General features: G+C 31.9%; 1 protein-coding gene across 2 annotated transcripts; it reads right to left on the bottom strand.

The window, feature by feature from the left end:
- Positions 1-11,661: 11,661 nt before the first annotated feature.
- Positions 11,662-18,800, bottom strand: LOC138335498 (perlucin-like protein). Of its 2 annotated transcripts, XM_069284612.1 has the most exons (6): positions 18,505-18,800; positions 15,081-15,175; positions 14,730-14,753; positions 14,481-14,577; positions 12,821-13,049; positions 11,662-11,963 (listed from the first exon to the last, which is right to left on the bottom strand). In XM_069284612.1, the coding sequence occupies exons 1-6, from the start codon at positions 18,710-18,712 to the stop codon at positions 11,939-11,941; spliced, it is 678 nt and encodes a 225-aa protein (XP_069140713.1). In that variant the 5' UTR covers positions 18,713-18,800; the 3' UTR covers positions 11,662-11,938. The 2 variants fall into 2 exon arrangements, with proteins under 2 accessions (XP_069140713.1, XP_069140714.1); XM_069284613.1 differs by lacking the exon at positions 14,730-14,753 and having other exon boundaries at positions 14,481-14,582; positions 15,086-15,175.
- Between the last annotated feature and the right edge of the window lie 2,333 nt (positions 18,801-21,133).

Below are 21,133 nucleotides of genomic sequence, written 5' to 3'. Positions count from 1 at the left end.
GATTGTGGCATCCTTGAGGAATTTGAAATATTGAAGAAGGCGAGCAAGATGTTCGACAAACTTATTCATTGTTACACTGTATAGCTGGTTATAGCTGGATATTTTCGCGATTTCGTGGGACATTGTCGGGATCTCGAAGAATTGATTCACAAAATTTTAAATTGGTTATTAGTGATAAAAATGCTTATTTCAACAGGTACGAAGCGCTCCTAAGGTAACACATACATAAAATTATAGGAAAAACCCCAATCTTCAAAATTCAATCCTACATACCGACAGCTTCAGTTTACGACCGCCATTTTTTATACATAAGGGAATCATGGGTAATCACCATTGATATGGAGCTTTGAAGTAAGCTCATTATATATTTGAGCGGTTCAAACGCTCTTATGATCCGACAAACGCAATCTTCATCCGGAAGAAGCTCAGTGCTATCGCTCTTTATTTGCAAGCCTTCCATTATAATCAGCTAACCAAAAACGGAATATCTGTTACGGAAATTCTGAGGATAGTACTGTTTTGTTATAATCATATGAAGATTTATATTTCAGTTCTATTTTCATGGCAACATATGACACTGGATTCTTCGTCGGGTCAAACACATATTTAAAAAATCGATTTAGATATTTCATCCTGTGCATGAATATTTACCTTCCAATTTTAAGAAAAGTTATTTCAAAATGACAACGATACAGCAAGTGATAGGCTGAGGTCGTGTTAAATGGTTTAATATAAAACCACTACAGAGATCACTGATATTGCTGGATAAGTTTTCATCTATCGTGTAACAGTATACATTTTACACCAGAATGCTATCTTTATTATCTAACTTTTAAATAAGAGACAATGCAAATAATATGAAAAAAGGATACGAAAGAGAACGAAATACAACAGGAAGAAAAAAAATAAACACACAGATAAAAAGGTACAAAAATAAAATAGCATGAAACAAATAATTAACAAAGCAATTAATGGAAATTATCTTTGATTAATTGACCGAAAAAAAACTAGCAAAAAACAAACAAACAAAAACAAAAAAGCAACAAAAAGAACAACAAAAGAAAAATAAAAATAAAATACAAAGCAACATCTTCAAATACAAGAAAAGAGCGATTTCTCAGTACATGTATATACTTACCTGTATATATCTGTCTCAAAATTGCTGATATAATTACATATGTCAGTAGAATGAGACAGTATGTTTTATATATCCGTCGACACCAACACCACATTTCAGCAGATCTATCTAATCCTACATGAGATGCTAATGGCATATCTTTATATCTTTATTTCATTTAGCAAATAGGCTAAAAAGCCTTTGTGCAAAACAAATACAGACATGACAATGGTAAACAGACTTTTCTGGAAAATGATGTACACTATATATATATAAATAACAAAAAGAAATCAGAGAAAGGATGCACACAACAAATATATCAATTACCAAATAATATTGAATTTCTTATTTCGTTAGCTCTGTGAACAAAGATAACTAAATTTTTAACAATGCTACTATTTTCTGAGTCAAGAGATCTATAAAGGACCTCTTTCACGATCAATGGAAATTTGCCCACGAACCAATTTTAATGAAATTAAATGTTACATGTAGCAACATAAATGTAAACCCTTGAAATACGTTTAAAAAATTCAAAAGGTCCCAGGGGCCTGTGCTATGGTCAAATTAATGTTGCCCAGTAGAGGTGTATGACAGGGTTCCCTTTTTGATCCAAAATGGTATCAAAATAACGTTTTATGTCATAAAACTGTATTATTTTCTGAAGAGTATAAATAATTACATATAATGATCACAAATATGTGGGCAAAATGTGACAAATAAAATTTTGGCTACATTTTAAAGACAGAAAATATGGAAATTTTGGGTGTTATTTTCGGCCATGTCAATTATTAACAAGGGTGGTTCTCCCACTTCCAGTTTGAGTGCACCAAAGATATTTTCTAAAAAGTTGGCCCGTTACCTGAAGTAAATATTGTGAACATTTCAGAAAAATTGTGGACCGGTAAATTTGTCGTTTAAAAGTTATAATATAGCAAGGTCTATTTTAGTAACGTTACATAATGCTATGAATATGCTTATTTTGAATCATTAATCACGAATCTAACGGTGTCAACATTAATGTATAATCCAATACTCATCTGTAACGCTTGATATGATTTCAAATTGATTTATTTAGTGATACTTTGTAGAAAAATTAAGTTTTACATAACCAAAATTACAAAACATTTGGGTGTTTTATGACCACAATAAGTTGTTTAGCATTTGAAGTAGCTTCACTAATATGTCCTGTTCTAATGATTTATTTTGTAATTATAGAGCATATTTACAGTGAAGAGAGTGATTAAAATGGGATTCTGTAGCTGTGTTGTTTGAGAGGGAAGAGTTACCAGGTTACATGGGTCATGCTACAAACCTACAGTAGTTCAATTATTTGCAGGGCTAACACTTCTGATTAACATTTATGTTGATTCTTGCTAACAAATGTAAATCTCATCACTTTTACATATTATATTGTTTTAGATTGTAAGTTTAATTTGGTCGGGAAACTCATTTATGTATCATTTCAGATTTAGATACATTAATGGCAAATGCTTCTTTAATCTTGCAAAATAACTAACTGAATGTAGCAGTTTTAATAATGAAAATAGACGTTATCTATAAGTTCATCAAAACTTGATTTATCTTTATTGTCAATAACCATATTTGAATTCCATGTTAGTATTATTATATAATTAGAAAATTAAACAGCTTTACTGAGTATTAGACACAAAAGATAGGCTTCGATCACAGTACATGTACATGGTGTATATCCCATGGTAAAGAGTGTGTGGCGATGAAACCGTTTTATTCCATACTATATAAACTGACTTTGAGTTTAGAATTATATGAGTTTTATAAGTAATTCTGAAGTAATCCTTATGGACAAAAAGATCTCTAAAAATGTTAGTTGGTGGATATGGTATTAATCGTACAGAGATAATAGAGAAACAGTCAAACAGGAAATGAGAGTGTCTTATCAAACTGGAAATCATTTAAATGCAGTTTATTACATTATACTGTATGTTACTTAGCTTTGTGTCGCGTATAAATTTATTTATTTGGATCCCCCTGACATGTTTAATTCATGTTGCGATAACCAAATTTCTTATAAAATCAAAATTTATTACCTGAAATGATAAACCTTATGCCATTTTGATTGATAGTATGATGTGTTTATGATACACAAAGCTAATTATGAAAAATAAAACTGTGGACCTCAAAAACTGTTGACTGTTTCATTAACCATAAAAGATGCTGTTATTTTTTTAACTGAAATAAAATCTTAGTTAACCTTTATGGAATTCATCAAAATTCTGAAGAAAATTCAAAAACTCAAAATCCAACTTCAGTTGATTGATCACAAAATATTCTGACCAATCTAAATATTAAACTGCTAAGAAATACTTAATATAGTAAAATTAATACAATTTTGAACGAAAAAAATCATATATCAATTTGTCTATGTTGTTTTTTTAAACAACAACTTGTAATGGTGTGATTTGATGCCATTGCCAACACTTTGAAAGCACAATATTTTGAAAAAACAACAACATTATACATAAATGTACTAATATACTGGATGTATGAAAATTGGTAAAAACTTGATTCTCTTACATAATAATCTAATCCCAACCATTTGATTTCTAGATTTTGTTATTATTTTACTTTATATGCCTTTAAGCTGTAAATAAAAAGAAAATTTCTGAGAATGCAGTTGTAATCATCGTCTAGCTTGAAAAGTGAACGATAATGCCCTAAAAATTCCGAAATACTTTGTTATTGTGATTCAATATTTTGATTATTCTACAATATATAGGTTATAAAATCATATATTACTTTACATTAAATGTAACTAATGAGTATTAAATAAGATTAAGAAATCAGTTTCTTTGTTTACTCAATTTTATGAATGAAAAGGGCCTTGGTGCGACCACGGTGTAATACTGCTAAAAATAGACCTTGTCTCACTAAGACCTTTAAACGACAAATTTACCGGTCCACAAGTTTTCTGAAATTTTCAAAATATTAACTTCAGGTAATGAGCCAACTTTTTAGAAAATATTTTTGGTGCACTCAAACTGGAAGTGGGTAAATCACCATTGTTAATAATTGACATGGCCGAAAATAACACCCAAAATTTCGATATTTTCTGTCTTTAAAATGTAGCCAAAATTTTATTTGTCACATTTTGCCTACATATTTGTGATCATAATATGTAATTATTTATACTCTTCAGAAAATAATACAGTTTTATGACATAAAACATTATTTTGATACCATTTTGGATCAAAAATGGAACCCTGTCATATACCTCTACTGGGCAACATTGATTTGGCCATCGCACAGGCCCCTGGGACCTTTTGAATTTTTTACACGTATTTCAAGGGTTTGCATTTATGTTGCTACATATAACATTTAATTTCAATGAAATTGGTTCGTGGGCAAATTTCCATTGTTCGTGAAAGAGGTCCTTTAGTCATATTAGGCCTAAACCAAAATTTCTTTTTTTCTTTTCGTGTATATATATGTCTAATTAACACAAAAAATAATATGAAATAATTTATTTCGCCATTGGTGCATGCGCAATAAGTTCTTCATTTTATATAGGATATAGTGACACGGAATTTTTATACTTAAGAGTAATAAGACATAATGCGAATATATGTCAAATTCACTTATTAGATAAAAAGAATTTCACTTAAGTGAAAAGAACACAAAACGGAATATAATCACATCATAAGAGAAATATTTTTCATCTCACGGCAAAAAACCAATCACATAATAAGTACTATTAAAAATACTCTGTCTATCCCTATTGTATAATTGAATAAACCATTTACATGTATTTAATTTTATCCCATAGCATTTGGAATCATCATATGTGTGTGCATAGATATATATGCATATATTTGCCATTCCGTGGGTGCTTTCTAGACGATTATAATAAAATGTCCTTCAGTAACAACAACGAAAGGATCTGCTCTGGTGAGGTTTCAGTCTCGTTGAAGTATTAACTCATTTTACTGGTAAATAGAAGCCATATATCTGTTTAGTAAACAGCACGCTATTGCATCTGAACTTGACAAAAAATAAATATAAAGAAAACCTACCTACTGACCCTATTTTTTGCCAACGTAACCCTAATTAAACAGTTAATTACACAATTGTATTCGTGTAAATATCATTTTAGGTGAACGTTATTTTTAACATATACTCTACATGTATTCTTGAACGCATTAAAAACGGTGCATTCATTTAACCTTAAACACGTTTGAATTCTCTCGAAAAATTACGCGAAAATTCGTACCTCTCGGAAATAAAATGTTTTCAGTATATGAAACACCTACAACGGGGAACAACTGCGCAATAACACTGATATAGATTGACCATTTTTCTTTCTTTAGAAGTTTAATGAAATATTCAATTAACATACAATAATACTATGAGGTTGATAGTGTTATTTTCTATGCGGATAAATTTTATAACTTCAAAAAACAGTAGAATAATATTCTGAAAATGTTATCAAATCAAATCGCGGTCATTTAAATGCTTGACAGATAAGAGCACGGGCCATATCTAATCTACGTTATTACATTTGTATTTGCGTTCAACTTTTACATATGTCCGCTTAACTAAATAAACATTTAAATTGCGATTTGTTTTGCAATAAATAAATTCACGATTATCTATATAGATATAATATAACTGAAGGCAGAGTGCAGCCAGACGTTTCAGTACCCATTGATTATGCAATGTTAAAAAGTGCAATTTATGGAAATAACGGAGCTGAATTTTCTGTTTATTTTTTATTCATATATTCACACTCTATCCATGTCCAAAAACCATAATTTGAGAAGGAAACCCCTATTAGAGAACGAAGAAATTTTATTTCCGTAACGGAAATTCCGTTTTTGGTCAGATGATTATATTGGAAGGTGGTTTAAACCACTTGAGCGCTTGCAAATAAAGAGCGATAGCACTGAGCTTCTACCGGATAAAGATTACGTTTGTCAAATCTTAAGAGCGTTTGAACCGTATAATGAGCTTACTACAAAGCATCATATCCATGGTGATTACCATGATTCCCATCCCCATAGATGTAACAAATGGCGGCCGCAAACTGAAGTTGTCAGTGTGTAGGATTGGACTTTGAAGATTGGGTTTTTTCTTATATTTTCATGTAGGTGTTACCTTAGAAATGCTGCGTCCTTATAATAAATTGTTGTTTTGATATTATCAGAAAGTCAATCTAAACACTTAACTTTAAACTCTCATGCTGTTAGATGCTGCGCATTTATAAGATATTGTTTTAAAAATGTGTCTACCTGCATATCTACAGAAAAGAGTTTGGTCCGCCACTTCCACTGTAGATGTACAGCTTCCCCAATATTAAATGCATGTCATGAAAATCAGTGGTTTACGTCTGAATGACATCTAAATTTTACCAGTGGATTTTCTTTACGAAAGATTGGGACATGAAGTCAATTTAAATGCTTGTTGATATGGGTCTTCGATGAACTGATTACACTGACAACTAACTGATGGGTGTACGATCGCGCGAGTTGTGTGAAAAAAAGCGAAAAGAAGTTGAATGGGTGAACATATGTTACGGCCGGAGCAGAGGAGTATTGATAGAATAGATTAATGTTACTGATAGAACTGCTTTGTTATCATTAAGAAGGTTTGTAATTCAGTTCTATTTTCATGGCAGCATATGACACTAGATTCTTCGTCCGGTCATACACATATTTAAAAATCGATTTAGATATTTCATCCTGTGCATGAGTATTTACCTTCCAGTTATAAGAAATGTATTTCAAAATGACAACGATACAGCGAGTTTTAGGGTCATATTAAATGGTTTACACTTTTTTTAAAAAAATCAGTGGTATTGCTGGATCAGTTCCTGTTGTGTAACAGTATACATTCTACACCAGAACGCTATTTTTATTATATCTTTTAAATAAAAGACGATGCGAATGCTGTAGTCTATGAGAACGTAATACAACTGAAAATAAATAAACTAACAAATAGCATAAATAAATAAATAGAATAAATAAATAAATAGATAAAAAGTACAAAAATAAAATAGCATGAACAAATGATAAACTAACAAACAAAACAATTAATGGAAATTACTTTTATTGACCGGGAAAAAAACTAGCAAAAAACAAACAAACAAAAACAAAAAGAAAGCAACAAAATATATTAACAAAAGAAAAATAAATATAAAATATAAAGCATTATCTTCAAATTAAAGAAGAGAGAGATTTCTTAGCATAAACTTACCTTTATATTTTTGTCTCAAAACGACTGCTATGATTACATATAGCAGGAAAAGGAGAGTGATAGTGTATCTGTTATATATCCGTCGACACCTAAACCTCATTTCAGCAGATCTACATCTAATCCTTCATGAGATACGGATGCCAGTCCCTGTTTCTTGTGTCACAATGTCTTGTATATATTCAGTTAATCTTTTTAAAGATTTTATCGATCAAAACACAAACGGATGGTACATTGCATCTTGTACAAAGCTTTATAATAAATGTCAATATAGGATCTTTGTTGAGGTCCATATAGTGTTGTACCGCCCTGGTAGAATAAGTAATGACCAAGGGCGTAGCCCGAGTGCCTTATTTTAAATTCTACCGGGCGGTATGACACCATATGGACCGAAACAATGGTCCATAATTTTCATATTAGATGTATAGTTTCTTTGGCAAATGTCAAAGTCATTCTCTAATGTGCATGAAAATAATAAGAAAAGCGTTGGCAATAGTACGCCACCCTGAAGAACAATCACAAAGGAATTTCGACTTGGTGTTTCGGTGTTTCTAAAAATGGAAACACCTAGTCGATATGCTATATATAGAACGTCACGTGACAATGTATTAGACAATGAAAATAGTGGAAAATCAGAGGATATCTAATGTCATACAATAAGAACAAGAAAGTGGATAAATGACCTCGCCAATAATGTAAGAGCTTACGAAAAATACAAATCAATCTTTTTGCAACGCCCATTAGCTTTAAAGCTGACAATGCCACTAAAAAAAATATTAAATTGAAGATTAAAAAATCGTGAAAACTAACAAAGCAGAGCATACGAAAATGGCTACACTTCCTTGGATGCGACACTGCCATAATTAGGAATGTTTCAATAACAATATTTGAAAAATTGTACATCATTATATTTCTTTTTAAATCAGAAATACATGATGCTTTGTAACTTGCATTGTCAACTTTACGCTCTACCGATCATAACATCTTAATATCGAACAGAAGCCAAAACAAATAATTATATCACTTAGGAATAAAGTAAACGTTATCTTATCAATATTACATCAAAATTCAAGATAAGTGATTTTATTACATAAATGTATTTTTATTTTGCATTCTGAAAAAATAGCAAAATCCGTGACGAGTACTGGTGCTTTTGGTGAACAATTTCGGATTAGAGTTCATGTCATCGCTTCATAATTCATCAACTTTTAATCTATGTACAACTTTGTTGGGTAAAGGATTAGTCTTGGATTTTTAAAATAGTGATTTGAGGAGTTTAGAATAGGGAATGTAATATTTTGTATAGACTTCTAAAAGCAGGTTATGTATATTGACACGATCTAATCTCATTTACTAATTATTAGACTTGAACTTGTACATATTTTGTAAATATCTATTTGCTTTTTTGTGTTTTATTTTCATGTTAAATGTCATGTTATATATAATCTTCAATTTTGGAGGAAAAAAAGATAAAAATAAGTCTTTTTTTTACAAAAATGTATATAAACTCCCGGATAGAGGATTTTGTTTTCATTTAAATGAATACGATTCTAATAAAATGTTATCAATATAAATATTTAAACGCTTAAAAACAAGGAACAAGGAACAAGGGACATACTAAGAAAGATATCAATTGTAATCAAGGAAAAATGTGTTCCGGTTTATTAGCAGATGCATAATGTATTAACTTAAAGATGTGTGAAGACTTCCAGATACTAGTATCAACGATCAAGTATTTTGTATCAATTTCAAATTTGTTAAGTAAGTAACCTACGATAGAAGTATTTAACGATTGATTAATTAATTAAGTAGTAATTACTGCATACATGTACGTGCTTATATTGGCGTAATCAAATCGTGTGTTCCATTTGCAGATTCGTACCAGTTGTATCGAAACGAATCTGCTGTATCTGCAATGGAACGCACCGTACCGGCAGAACTGTACCGGTAAAAGTGGTTCGTTTTCAGAAGCGTACCACTTAGATCGAAGATGGTAGACTCGAGTGTTTCATTTGCCATCTTTGTTGGAAAATAGACAGAGAGTATTTAAATCCGATGATTTATATAAACGTTTTTTAATGTATGCCGAAGCTATTTTGGTATTACTATTATATCCATTTTATTGTCAACATTGAAAATATTTGGCTTTTACATTCGAAGCGTATCCTTTATATGGGTGTCGCCATTATGAAAAAATCCAATTGCGTTCCATACCAATTCAGTGCAATTGGTACGAATCGGAACGCACGAACATTTTAGTGGAAAATTTTGAACAGCTTTGTATTGTGACGAATTATTCGTAAATGCTAGTATTAACGTTATACAGAAAATGCTTTTAGCACAATGATAATCTAGCTCAAAATATCTGGCACAAAAAACAACCCACTAAATTATTATTATCGCTTTGCAGTTATGCAGTATTTAGTACGTTATGTTTGTACAGTTTTTGAAATAATATGGAGATATATACATTTTAACACAGACTTATAAGTTGAGTGAAATTCAGCGCATGGAGGTAGGAACCAACCTTCAAATACCGTATAACGGTTTATTTTCGACACCCGCAAATTTCGCCATATGAAATTTTCGCAAAGCTATATTATGGCAAAGCAGCGAAAATTAGACACTGGCGAATAAAAGCAGTCATACAGTAGGCTGTATAAATCATAAACAGACACAAATTCATATGAATGATGCTTATTTACTAACGTGATATTGATACAGTTGTATAAGGAAGGCTATCTGAGAAGTCATTTTTCTATATTTGAGAATACTTCAACAATGTGAAACGGAACAGTATATACAAAATCTATTAATCTATTATCGGAACAGTATATACAAAATCTATTAATCTATTATTTGTCTTTGTAAGCTAAAACATATGCATTGATAATATTGCAACAATCCTATGACTTGTAATTTTTGTGGACTAGGCTGTTTCGCGATTTTGCGGGATTTAATTTAGGTCGCAAAAATGTAATCCGCAAAACAACAATGTTTTAGTCAATGTAATTTTATCGCTAGATCGCGAAAATCTAAGTTTAAAATTTGGTAAAAATTGCGATTGTTTTAATTCGTGAAAATAAGATAAGATAAATTAAATACATAAAATATTTTGACCCCGTATGATGATTATACAGAAAATGATAATGATGATGATGATGATGATAATGATGATGATGTAGAAAAGGCAGAAAAAATGATGTGATATGAAAGGATATCATGATCAAAAATCCATATGATAATGACACAAAAAATGATGATGATGATGATGATGATGATGATGATGATGATGATGATGTAGAAAAGGCAGAAAAAATGATGTGATATGAAAGGATATCATGATCAAAAATCCATATGATGATTATACAGAAAATGATAATGATGATAATGATGGTAATGTAATGATAATGATCAAAAATCCATATGATAATGACACAAAAAAATGATGATGATGATGATGATGATGATGATGATGATGATGATGATGATAATGATGATGTAGAAAAGGCAGAAAAAATGATGTGATATGAAAGGATATCATGATCAAAATTCCATATGATAATTATACAGACAAATGATAATGATGATGATGATGATGATGATGTAGAAAAGGCAGAAAAAATGATGTGATATGAAAGGATATCATGATCAAAAATCCATATGATAATGACACAAAAAATGATAATGATGATGACGATGATGATGATGATGATGATGTAGAAAAGGCAGTAAAATAATGTGATATGAAAGGATATCATGATCAAAAAACCATATGATGATTATACAGAAAATGATGATGAAGATTACGATGATGATGATGATGTGTAGAAAAGGCAGAAAAAATGATGTGATATGAAAGGATATCATGATCAAAAATCCATATGATGATTATACAGACAAATGATAATGATGATGATGATGATGATGATGTAGAAAAGGCAGAAAAAATGATGTGATATGAAAGGATATCATGATCAAAAATCCATATGATGATTATGCAGAAAATGATAATGATGATAATGATGGTAATGTAATGATAATGATGATGATGTAGAAAAGGCAGTAAAATAATGTGATATGAAAGGATATCATGATCAAAAAACCATATGATGATTATACAGAAAATGATGATGAAGATTACGATGATGATGATGATGTAGAAAAAGCAGAACAAGATAATGATGATGATGATAATGCTGATGATTATGATGATGGTATTGTTGTTGTTGTTGTTGATGATGCTGGTGTTGATGATGATGTAGAAAAAGCAGGAAAAAGATGATGATGATGAATGATGATGATGAAGAAGAAAGTAGAAGTAGAAGAAAAAAAAAGAAGAAGAAAAAGAATGATGATGAAGATAATGATGACGATGATAAAAAAGATGATAGATGGGTAAATTAGAATATCATGACTCTAATTCCCTAAATTCGGCGTCAAAATGCTGTAAGGTATAAAAACGCGAAGTGAAGTCGCTGCGGAAATTAAGTTTGTTTACAGTTATCAAAAACTTTGCCGATAGGTTCAATGTTCCAATACAGAAATTGTTCCCGTGCAGCGAACACGCTCCCGATCTCACACTACTCTTTTTCTTCAACCTTTGAAAACCCGGCTGGCACTGCAAAAAAAAAATATCAAAGGTCAGTGAACATTGTATATTAAACATGTCTCTTTACATAAAAAAACCTTACAACTTAAAGTTACATTTGAGAGGGAGAAATATTAAAAATCCTTGAAAATGACAGCGCTCCCTATTGTGAGAAAGTGTGGCCACCAAGACACACTATAATCTATAAAAGTCTGCTCCTCCTTATTGCTCAGCATACAATGGAGTGGTACCCCATCATTTCATACCAAATTACTAAAGGTTGAACAGGATTCATTTATAGTTTGCGGAGATTTTAATTTAGTCTTAGACCCTAGTTTAAGTGTTAAATAATATGCATGTAAATAACCCTAGGGAAATAGAAAAAGTTTATGTAATGTACTTTTGTAAAGGAAAATATTAATCCTATAGAAATTAACCCAATCGCTGACAGCCTGACTTGAAATACACTGTAATAACATATATCTCAAACTATATATAAATATTATTCAATAAAGAATATGCATAACTGCGACCTCTAGCGATACATCCCGTGATATGCCTCTCTCTCTCTCTCTCTCTCTCTCTCTCTCTCTCTCTTCTTCTCTCTCTCTCTCTCTCTCTTCTTCTTCTAAGTAAGGATGGAGAAATTATATGTACTCCTGTTTTATAAGAATGTATGTGGACTTTTTTTTTTAAATTACAAAAAATAAAATGGAGTGGGACGACTGGTTCGGCCGTTGTCAGTATATTTTGAGGTGGTATATGCTGTTGGTGTCTTTGGCGGCATGATTCAGTGAGACATTACTATAAAAAGGAGTTGCACTTACATGTACCGCAGCCTACCAAAACATACAGACACGTGAAAATGGTACACAAAAGGTATTTACCTCGCTTTGCATATTGAATAGTATCCATGCTTACAACCGTCATCATTCCAGGAGAAGTGGATTGGCCCATACAGACTGAGACAATGTTCGTTATTTGCCTTATTGTTTGGTTCCGGAGGTTGAAAGTTGTCAAATGTCATCCTATCTTTCGATCCAGCCCAGATCCATTCACCCTCCTTGGCATGGTCTGTGCCCCCTACATAGTAACTCCTACTCGCTAGTGAAACCCCTAGAAATGCACCAATATTACTATAAACCACTATATTTTCGTGAGACGCAAATTTTCGGCGAGTTTCGCGAGAGAGTTGACACGCGAATTCAAATACTTCGCGAATAATTTTTAAAAACGTATACACAGGCTTCACGTGGAGTTCACGTTATTTTTTCACATGAAATTCACGTGCAATTGTTCACGTGAATTTTACGTAAAAGCTCTCTCGCGTGAAATTCACAGTGCCATTCACTTTTTTTTGCCCCGTTTCTCGTGAAATTCACGAAATATTGTCTGTGTACATATTTAGAGCCCTTGAATACGAAGTCATATATTTGCGAATATGATGGAAATAGTACAGATGCAAAACACTGTATAAACGAAAATAGATTGGTTTTCATTAAGTAATCCTGATATGTGTTAAACAATCCACAATATATTACATTTCAGTTTATGCTCGCTACATAATTTAACCAACGAAAATCATTCAGCAAATACATAGAGGATACTCCTTGTTTCTTGATGAATAAGATATATTTCATGGAAGCACGAGTGAAATATATCAAAGGTTTCACCTCAAGAAATGAAATATAACTGTTATCATAAAGAAACAAGAAATATTCTATTTATTACATTTTTACGTCTCTTTCTTAAGTCTGTACTAGGCAAACTGATACTAGTACATGTATTTCAATCTGACGAGATTTTCCCCGTTTACTAATATAGTTCCACACACAAGGTACACATTTCGAAGAAAATTATCATGATGATGTCTAATGCTACACAGTTATGCGCCATCAATTAAAAGTGAAAACAAAAACATTGAAAAGATGCACTTAATATTATATTTTTGGTTTGATATATTGAAACTGTTACAGAAGATGTAGCGGAGTTCGAACCAGGACCTCCGAACACTAACCTGTTGTTCAACCTATAGAGCTACCTGATGATTGATGTTCGACCCAGTCAGGTCCTCGAAAACAATAAAATTTGAAAATGTAATATTTGGAATATCTCATGAAAACCGGATAAAAAATGATTGTGGAACTCTCTCTTCGGAAATCTAGATAGGCATTTACATTATTCACGGACTGTTCCAACCGTACGTATAGCGCCAAATATAATAAATGTAGCATTATAGCATTTCGATTAAAACATTTCTATGAAAAACTTATCGAAATGTAAATATAAAATTATTTTTTTAGTTGTGCACTAATGTATGAACGGCATTTTTGACAGATATTTTACATAAGGCGCATCAAGCGTCATATTGAAATATATGTGTCAAAATCGCGTTCACACACCAGTAATAAGAAAAATTTGCACGTAACAAACAAGATTGATTCGATAAATAGTACTAGGTCTACGTCAAGTATTTGAAGTGTGTTTCTAGTTCAGATTTGTCAACGATATTAATTTTTGAAAGATAACAATACTTATAATACCTACCTGGTAAATCTATATTCCGTATGGTCCTTACAATGAAGTCGTTTTCTTGTACATTCTTGATCTCCGCTAGAGAAGCATATTCTGACTCACAGTAGGCCTTAGGTTGAATATAAAACAGAAAGTAATTTAACGTTTAATGTTTTGCTTCATTTGTTCTACCAAGTTAGTTTAAATGCATCGGAAAACCCCAATCGCATTTTCAATCTCAATTAAGCAAATTACTTTTTGACCTAAGTATAAGTAACATACCATTGCGCGAAACTCCAAACAAATCTGAAATCATACAATTATGAATACATTGTATAGACAGTTCGTATGTTACATTTTGTAAAACAAATAATTGAAGATGCTCCACCGCCGACAGAGCATAAACGATACTCATCATTTTAACAGTAATTGGTGTTTACTCATGTAAATGTATTTCTCATTAATAGAAAATATACATAGGATGTAATAGTAGTGAAAATCGGGACTTGAAATTTTCTTCGTTGTTGCCGAAATTTCGTTGTTCAAGACCTCTTTATTTTTAAAGTTGACTGTATTTCCATGATAATAATTCTAGATGTATCCCCAACAGAGGTCCATAATTGTAATAAATACCTTAGCTGTGAACCATGATCCAGTGGTGTGTCGAAACAGGTAGCAGTATTTGTTATAATGCACCCATCCTTGTGGACAAGTCCAGAATGTGTCTCCTAAAATATCATAGGACTCTTTCATATGTGCTTATCAAGGATAAGGATATTTTACCCGAGGGTCACAACATATTGTATAACGCGAGGCTTTTGTGATCCCGAGGATTGATTATCCATATCATTCATATCCACATATGAAAGAGTATTTTTCTGTCATACGTCCACGTTTTATTGCAAGTTTTCAATTTTGATATTCCGCCATTTTGAATTAAGTTCGAAGAGAACCGCGACCGCGAGTACATTTTCCACACATTAAAATTGTCCTATATTGTATCGCAAATCCCGTTGTTTGAATCTTATATAGTAAAACCACTAATCTAGTAGCTGAAAATAACGTTAAAAATGACCGAGAAAATAGTAATTATGTTGGTGAAAAAATGACGTCAAGATGTTGTATTGCATAGGCAGCAAGGTGATAAAGACGACACAAGTGTATGGCATGTAATAAACCAGTATTACACCAAAAGATATGAGAAAAAAGGGTTATAGTGGGTCCTGATAATCTTTTATATTCAACATTAGAAACTTATATCTGCCTATTTATGGTAAACTGTATGTTCGTAATTTACGGGACACTTTTAAGTCTCGAAAATTTGATCTGCGAAATATGAAGGAATAATCGAGTCGAGTAGACTAAAAAAACTAAACCTTTAACTTGTGTAAGTAACTTTATACACAGCATGTTTCATATTTACATATATGATCTTAAATGAGTTTACATTTCATATTAGATTTTATGCAACGAGTCTAAGAAGTTTTTGTTTTTTTGTTTTTTTGCGAACCTTGACGAGCAAAAATTAAAACTTCGTGACGAGTGTCATAAAATCGCATTTGAAATGAAAACGAATTAAAGATACTTCTTATCACATAATGCATTTTAAAGGATTTTTTTCATCTAATAAAAAACGGCATTTCTAACTCTAACGCATCACCGACTTCTAAAAGACGGGGTTATTTAGGCCTCCGATATGTCAAAGTGCCTTAAAAGCATTATCATTTTTGTCAAATAAAAAAATATATACATTATGTTAAATTTATATTATTTAATCAACAGAACATCAGTTTTAATTGAGTCATATTAAACCATTACATTTAACGTTTTTGAAAACAGTTTCATAGTATTTACGCATCGATGGAACATAACCCAGTTCATGACGTCATAGCGCGCGACGTTTCGCAGTGTGAACTTGATTGACGCTTAAACCACTGATCATTTTCCCGTATATTGCTAACATGTGTATGTGTAGCTATGTTAAATGGGTCATCAGGCCTCTGGTAATCAGCTGGACGCTTTACAGCGTAAAATATGTAAACATTGAGAGGACATCATTCTAATCTGTCAGGATTTCCCCACTTTTTTGGAGTCACATGTCGAATATCTCGGGGATTGTTCCCTTATTGTGCTTTAGTCTGGCGTTCGTGGAATTCCAAGTACTCCTGTCCTTAGGAATTAGTACATACTGTACAGTAACAACCCCACATGTCATTGATTTATGTTCATGTGACCCTCTCAAGCCAAAATGAATAGTATTATACAACCACAGCGTATTGATAATTATGTCTCGCGTACATTTGTACATTGTCCGAGCTGTCTGGTGTTCCATAATTTTTTTATTTCCTGATCGGTAATTGAGTCGGCTTTATTAGGCCGATATCCTTTTCCGTCACGTTTCAAATCGCGTTGTTTAGCCTTCATGACGTCCTGGAGCTGTGAAAATTTAATGCTTGTAGCGAGACTGTATCCGTACTTAAAACGTTTTATTTGTCTGTCATAGCTTCCCATGAAACCCCTCAGAGTGCTTGATGCGTAGTTGGAACCATCCGATTTTCTAACCGTAATGAAAATTTTACACAACAGCGGGAAAATCTCTTGTAAGTTTATGAAGATGTCAAAGCGATTTTCCCTCGTAACACTGATATTGCAAGAACCCCCCTCGTGACATATGTTTCCGCATTATCTGTCTTTTAAAATGATTCAGACAGGTATGGAGGGATATATACGACGCCCATGATTCCAAAAAGTATATTAACGTTTGTCGACACATGATATCAGTAGAAATTCTGCTGATTATTCCGTTTTGAAATGCGATGATTTGTGTCAACTCAACAAATGTTTCTTGACTTGCCGTCAAAACTACAAGGTCCTTCGCAGAAATAACTACTGGAAATTGCTCATGGTTAAGTTTAATATTTCTTGGTGCACATATTGTTTAGTCAAGTTATCTCAAAATAAGGAAAAATCGCAAAACATAACTGAATATTCCTAAAACTTGTGTAGAATAGAGACCCCATAGTAAAAAAAAATCCCCGCTTGTACAAGAGATATCCCCGCGGTACCTTCTACATCCGGTGGTATTGGATGTTAACCAAAAACACAAAATCTTTTATTCCTTTTCTGACATACCCATGGAGATCAGTATTATTTTTGATTATTAGATGTAAAACAGAGACACAATAAATGTTTTCCTTAGCATTTTGACATGCCTTAGGAGCTCAAAACAGCTAAGAATTAAACTTGTCTATGAATAAAACAAAGAAACAAAATCTGTTTTCCTTTTTGCACATTCCCTAGGAGATCAAAACAGCTAAGAATTAAACTTGTCTATGAATAAAACAAACAAAACAAAATTGCTTTCCTTTTTTGACAAGCACATCAAGATGTAAACAGTTAAGAGTCAAACTTTTGTATGATTAAAACAAAAAAAAAAAAAATTCTTGGCATTTTCGACATGTTCTTAAATAATAAAAAACAGTTAAGAATTAAAACTCAGTTTTAAAGGTAGAAAGACCTATGAAATTATGTACAATACCATTTCATTGGTTTCGCGAAATTACGCGATATTTTATATCGCCAGATATAATGTTTTTCATTTTTTTCTTTTTCTTTTTTCTTCGTTCTTCTTTTTCCCTTATTTTTTGCGGTAAAACGATATAATTTTGGTTAAGTTTACATTAATGCAGATCTCGAAGATTTCATTTTTTTTTTTTTTTTTTTATAAAATGATATAATTTTTGACATGTTCTTAAAGATTTAAACAGTTAAGAATTAAAACTCAGTTTTAAAGGTAGAAAGACCTGTGAAATTAGGTACAATACAATTCTATTGGTTGGATAAATGTGTATTACAGAGTTATCTATCCTTGCGGGTAGGTATTGGGTGTGGCGTCATGTGAATGCGAGGGTAATGCAATGCTTTTCAGAGAAAACGACGTGAGTTTCGCCCAAAAATAATGACGTCACAATAGATACCTTCCTTTAAGGGAAGTAACTCTGCAATATGCAAAGACGGAATAGAGTCACTATCAATTTGTGATACATAACGAATTTACCCTTCATTGTGGCCAATTTCTCCTCATAGCGACGCCAGAGATCCTCCATGTTGTCTTTGATTAACGTTCGTACCGCAGGCAAAATGTCTTCCATAATTTCTGCGGAGTTGATTGCACCGCAGTGACTTGTCATGTGTTCAGGGAGAATGTTTTGCTGAAGACTAAGGTCAACCCGTAAGAAAACCAGAACTACCAGGATATTCAGCATAGTGACCGCTGTTTCTCCTGTGTATTTGATGCTGCTTGTCTCGCGGCAAGATTACCCGTGCGAATAAAGTTACGCTATGCGATGTCTCAGAGCGTGAGTTCAAGTGCAAAAGAAGAACAGACACGTGACTGACGTTCATATAAGTGTTATCCACTTCACATGTCAACTACGAAAGTCCATTGACAAGGGCATCAAATATTACACTTTTCAAGTATTGTATGCAAATTCCGTGTAATTAATGCGTTGAATGTGAAATGCGTCAACCTACTCATTATATAAGTTGTCTGTGTTGTTACAAAAGCTCGTCTCACAGAGAGTAGACCCTTTCATATATCTAGAGTAGAAAACTCTAACGAAACTGGAAACGAAAAATGACACCAAGGTTAAATTTAAGTAATACATTATGAATGTGTGCCAAAAATAACATAGAGCCAATCCTATTTATTTGATTATTACTTTGGTTTAGTGATCACAGTAATTGTAAAACAACTTACATATCGATTTAATTTCGCAAATTTCGAGACCCATGTCAATTCGCAACTATTTATGTCCGCGAATGAATATCTACTTCTTTTAGATTGACAGGAATTTCTATTCAATGTTTTATTCGGTGAATGTTAATCTGTACGAACTTGTTTTGAAATGGAAACCCCGAAAATTAGTAGCCTTGAAAAGTAGTTGTTTTACAGTATTCCATGATGATGCCTACATTTTGTATCAATGTTAGAATATTTACCGCATAATCCAGGCAAACGTAACTTAATATTTTAAACCACTTAATTATCGCGAACACTATTTTTTCACATTTTTGTTAAAGTCAACATATTCGCTAATACCTTCATACATTTTATAATACGAGTCGCAAAACATTTCGCGACTTAGCCCTTTCGCGAAATTACGCGATATTAATATCGCCAGATATAATGGTTTTCTTTTTTTTTCTTTTTCTTTTTCCCCTTATTTTATGTGGTAAAACGATATAATTTGGATTAAGTTTACAATAATGCAGCTCTCGAGGTTTTCATTTTTTTTTTATAAAATTATATAATTTTAGTTGAGTTCAAAGATTTTGAGGACTTCGTACACGTAAGAACTTTTGGTAAACATGCGTGTATCAATGTAGTACTTATGACAAAATTCCACTAGTCTTTCTTTCGTAAATATCATCCTTAAACTAGATTTATATCGGAGAAACAGTTTCTACTCTTCATTAATCTTCTACTACATGTTTGCTTTATCCCACTGTACAAAGTGCCTTTCACGATAAAAAAAAAATCCTCGTGAAAATCCTCCTACCATATTTTTTTTCTATTTGAAATATACTATATAAGGTCAATAAATAATTGTATATTTTATCAAAATTGTTCAAGTCAGATGTACATATTCCGATTTAGGCAAACATATCAACACATACTTAATTCATCCTCCATTCTGGTCCATCAGAGAAAAGAATGTGTTATTTTTTCTCAACCTTGCGATATGTATAAGCTTGTTTTTCATTTAGTTTTTGAGCGAAGCTCACGTCGCTTTCTCTGAAAAACATTGCATTACCCTTGCATTAACCTGACCATACCCCAGTCTTCAACAAACCAATTTTCCTGACATTTTAAATACATTTGTTTCATCATTCTACTTTGCTGTACACACTTAATCTCCGTAAGGGGTAAATAAAAAAGATGATGATTGTTATAATGAACAAAATATCCGCCACTGTTAAAATTGATTAGTAAATTCGTATGAAGACTCGTGAAACAACCCAGGAAATAAAAAGACCCAAGTCTGTAAAAGAAGTTTAAACAATACATTTTATTCAATTAATATCTCACATTTTTACTTTAAACAAAAACATAAACAAAAACATAGGTATACATAAATATATATATATACTAAACACGTTTTTAATGCTGTTTTATACCTGCTCATTATCGGAGTGTTATCATAGTATAACTTACAAGTGTATCCTAATATATATTTAATTTCAATACTGTCTGGAAAATTACATATATTCGTAATTATATGATTTTGAGATGTACATGTATATACCCACAGGGAGAGGGCTCATATAGGCATAGCCTGCTGCCCAATCCCTATTAAATCGAATGATTTGATAAAATATTTTGAAATGAAATGAAAGCAATATATCACATACTGTATAAACATCTACAAATACAATTGAAAATATAATTGAAAAAACAAGCTGATAGCTTATATTGATGTTCCACTACCGACAGAGCATAAACGATTAGTGTTTAATCATTTTATATATGTGTCTAATTAACCCAAAAATAACATAAAGTAATTCATTTTGCTTTTGGTGCTTACACAATCAGTAAATCCTTATATCGGATAGTTTCATGTTATAAAAATGTCTTATCTTATTTTAAGTTTCCAATCAATTAATCTATCAAAAATAATCAAATG

Source organism: Argopecten irradians, chromosome 11 (assembly GCF_041381155.1).
Source record: "Argopecten irradians isolate NY chromosome 11, Ai_NY, whole genome shotgun sequence".
Classification (NCBI taxonomy): Eukaryota; Metazoa; Mollusca; class Bivalvia; order Pectinida; family Pectinidae; genus Argopecten; species Argopecten irradians.
The sequence above is the reverse complement of the archived record's forward strand: the minus strand, read 5'-3'. Positions and strand labels throughout refer to the sequence as shown.

What these genes read in the sequence shown, in the direction of transcription:
- LOC138335498 (XM_069284612.1), bottom strand. Translation starts at nt 18,712, where the DNA reads ATGCTGAATATCCTGGTAGTTCTGGTTTTCTTACGGGTTGACCTTAGT. An exon ending in GTTTGGAGTTTCGCGCAATG is followed by an intron (nt 14,578 to 14,729) that starts GTATGTTACTTA and finishes ATTCAACCTAAG; the next exon opens with GCCTACTGTGAGTCAGAATA. An exon ending in ACGGAATATAGATTTACCAG is followed by an intron (nt 13,050 to 14,480) that starts GTAGGTATTATA and finishes GTGCATTTCTAG; the next exon opens with GGGTTTCACTAGCGAGTAGG.